Source organism: Pneumocystis murina (genome assembly GCF_000349005.2).
Source record: "Pneumocystis murina B123 chromosome Unknown supercont1.18, whole genome shotgun sequence".
Lineage (NCBI taxonomy): Eukaryota > Fungi > Ascomycota > Pneumocystomycetes > Pneumocystales > Pneumocystaceae > Pneumocystis > Pneumocystis murina.
The window spans coordinates 1-3,414 of record NW_017802376.1 but is presented as its reverse complement, the minus strand read 5'-3'; the positions used below and the strand labels follow the sequence as shown (position 1 = coordinate 3,414).

Here is a 3,414-nt window from a genome sequence, read left to right as displayed (position 1 = left end):
TTACAACATTCCCATAACAATCACTCCCAACAACATGATTTTTATCATTTCCGGAACTCTTATTTTCATTCCTTCATTCGGTTTCACTTCTTCCTCTTTCTCTTCCTCTTTTTGTGTTTCTGTTTCTTTACTTGAATCACTCGTACATCTCGTAGGTTTGCATTTTCGCATCGACGTCAATGTCACCGTTGATGTCACTGTAGATGTACTTGTCAACGTACTCGTATGCAACGATGTACTCGTCACCCATGTATCTGTCGTCTGAACTAATGTACATTCTTCCGTTACCTTCCCTCCATCTACCGACTCTGTCGTCGTTGCCGTCGTTGTCGTCGTCGTCGTCGTCGTCGTTGTTGTTGTCGTCGTCGTCGTTGTCGTTGCTGTCGTCGTCGTTGTCTGTGTCGCCGTTGATATCACCGTATGATGCGGTGTAACTTTTAATCCTTCTATTCCTTCACACAACTTGTCTATTTCTTTACAGGCCGCTTCACACCCTGGACAATCCTTTCTAAACCCGCAGTCTCCTTGTAAACCTTTACATTTCTCTTTCAATTCTAAATACAATTCCAATGCTCTCGCCGTTGCAACAAATGCCTTCTTTTCTGCTTCTGATACTTCTCCACTTACAAATGTTCTCCGAACAAGTATAACATTACTCGTGTTTGTCGTTCCACTTGGTGTTGATCCTCCTGGTGCTGGTGGCCCTGCTGGCCCTGCTGGTGCTGCTGGTGTTCCTCCTGATGGCCCTGCTGGCCCTGCTGGTGGTGTTGATGGTGTTGATGGTGTTCCTGGTGCTGCTGGCCCTGCTGGTGCTCCTGGTGCTCCTGGTGCTCCTGGTGCTCCTGGTGCTGCTGGTGGTACTGGTAGTGGTGCCCCTCCTGATGTTGGTTGTGCTGGAGGTACTAGTGTTGGTGCTGGTACTGGTACGCCTCCTGGTGTTCCTCCTGGTACTGGTGGCTGTACCGGTGGTCCCCCTGGTTTAGGAGCATTGCCATCTTGTCCATCTTGTTCAGGTTTTGATAATACTAACTTAGCTTCCTTCGTAAATTTTTCTGATTCCTGTTTCACCTTTTCGTATTCATCTTTCTTCTTCTCTAATTCATCTTTCTCTTTATCCAGTTTATTTTTTAGGGTTGGACATTTTCTTTTTACTTTTTCAACCAACTTTTTGCAAACTCTTCCCTCAACACTCTTATCTTTATCAGTATTACACAAACTATTGAATTTCTGATTTGCTGAATTTTTCTGCTCACTACAATGCTTTTCCAATGCTTTTTTACATTCAGTTTCATCGCTTAAACTACCTTTCAATTCATGCGTCAACTCATTCTCCAATTTCAACTTTTCAAAGAATGGCTTGCATTTCTCTTCCAGTTCTAAACAGACTCCTTTTCCACCCGCATTGTTTGCTTTTTTCAACCTATCTGGACAATTTTCTATATATTGATGACAATATGGATCAAACAACGTGCAGAGTTCTTCAACCAATGTTTCATTTCCTTTTCCTTTTTCAATTTTATCTATAATTTTTCCATTTTCCATGTTATTTTTTAAAAAAAGACACTCATTTTCTGTTTGTTCTACCATAAAACTACATGTTTCTTCTCGTAAAGCACATGAAACACTAAAATCTTCTTTTCCTCTTCTAGATAATTCCTCACATTCTTTCTTTAATACTGCCGTACAATTTCCTTGAGTTCTTAATGCATCATCTCCTCTTTTTAATAATCTTTTTCTCAATTCTTCTGTAACTTTTAAATATTCACATCGTCTATTCAGTGTATCACATTTCTCATGATTCAAATATGAATCACTTTCAAGATCTTTGCACTTCTTCTTCAATTCCACACAATCTTCCTTGCTTGGAAAATCTCTTCTCAAATTTAAAACTATTTCTAATTCTTCCGATTGAAAAATAACATCATCTAAAAGTTTATAACATAGTTCAGTTGGTCGATGACACTTTTCAAAGTATCTTTTATCCTCCTTAAGTTTTTTATAATTACCTACTACCGATTTTTGACATTTTTCAAGATTCTCATCAACCAATTCTAAATCACCAATAAGCCCTTTCAATTCTTCTTGAAAGTATCTATTCAATATCCTATCTTGTCCCTTTTTATAGCATGCTACTCTTGCATTTTCACATGCTTTTTCAACTTTATTCGTACATACACTTTTTAAATGGAAACATTCCGATTCAAACTTTCTACAATCTTCCTTAGTCACCAATTTTGATACATGTTCCCATGAAAAATAATCTGATTCTTTATTTTTTTCAAATTCCGTAGACAATCCTTTCAGGTAAAGTTCTAATTTAAAATTCGTACATCTATCTTCTACATCTACTAATTCTTCGCATTTTTTATCTTTATCTTTATCTTCACATAATTCTCCTAATCTATAATCTAGGTGTTTAAAAGATTCACAACCTTTTAACGCTCCTTTGCATTTTTCTTTATCATCTTTTTCATTCCTTTCTTTGATCAACAATAATATTAGATCTTGCAACGTCTTATATTTTGGTCTTCCAACAATAATTCCTTTAGCTCCCAGTCTTTTATAAAGATTTTCTACTTCAATCTTTTCCGGAAATCTTGGTTTTTCTCTAACCGGACTAAAATCTAATTTTGGTCCTTCATATATAATCCCTTTTTTCCCACATTTTTCCTTAGACTCTTTACATTTTGAATTACTACAACTTGATCCATAAAAATAACACTTTTCAAGATATTCTTGGCATTTTTCCACTAATTCATTATCTTTAAGTTCTGTCTCTAAAGGCTTACAACTATCTAGATAACTCACTTTAAGCCCATTACACGCCTTATCTGAATTAAAACATGAAAATATTAATTCATCACTATATTCACTTAATCCTTGACAAATTTCTTTCATTTTTTTTTTACATTCATCTGTATCATTAACCTTCCCTTCAAGAGCTCTTAAAAAAATTTCTTTTGTCACTTCTTGACGTCTCTGTCCATAACATCTATCTCTCAACTTAACGCATTTCTCTTCAAGATTATTTGGATCTGCTTCTTCTAATAATACACATTTTTCTTCACATTTTCTACACTTTTCATCTGTTGGGCCTTTCAATGCTTCATCAACTTCTGTTTTAAAACTATTTAATTCTTTTTCAACTTTATCTTTCAGATCTCCACATTTTTTGTCTATATTTTCACAAAGTCCCTTAACTTTGTCATCCACATTCTCTAATTTTTTATCTATTTTCTTCAATTCCTCGCAATATTCTTCGAGCTTTTTCTTGCATTTGTCTTTATCACTATAATCACTTTTCACAATTAAACCCAAAACCTGTTCCTCCTTAATCTCATCATTTCCTGCTGCTTGTCCTGCTGCTTGCCTCTTAACCGGCTGTGCCATCGCCGCCTCTTTCTGGGCGACTTC

The 3,414-nt window shown here is 36.2% G+C and overlaps 1 protein-coding gene across 1 annotated transcript; it reads right to left on the bottom strand.

The window, feature by feature from the left end:
* Nucleotides 1-3,414, bottom strand: PNEG_04012 (hypothetical protein; the record flags this gene model as incomplete). Its single annotated transcript, XM_019757771.1, has 1 exon — nucleotides 1-3,414. A coding segment is annotated over one exon (3,414 nt), but the record flags the coding sequence as incomplete, so codon positions are not given.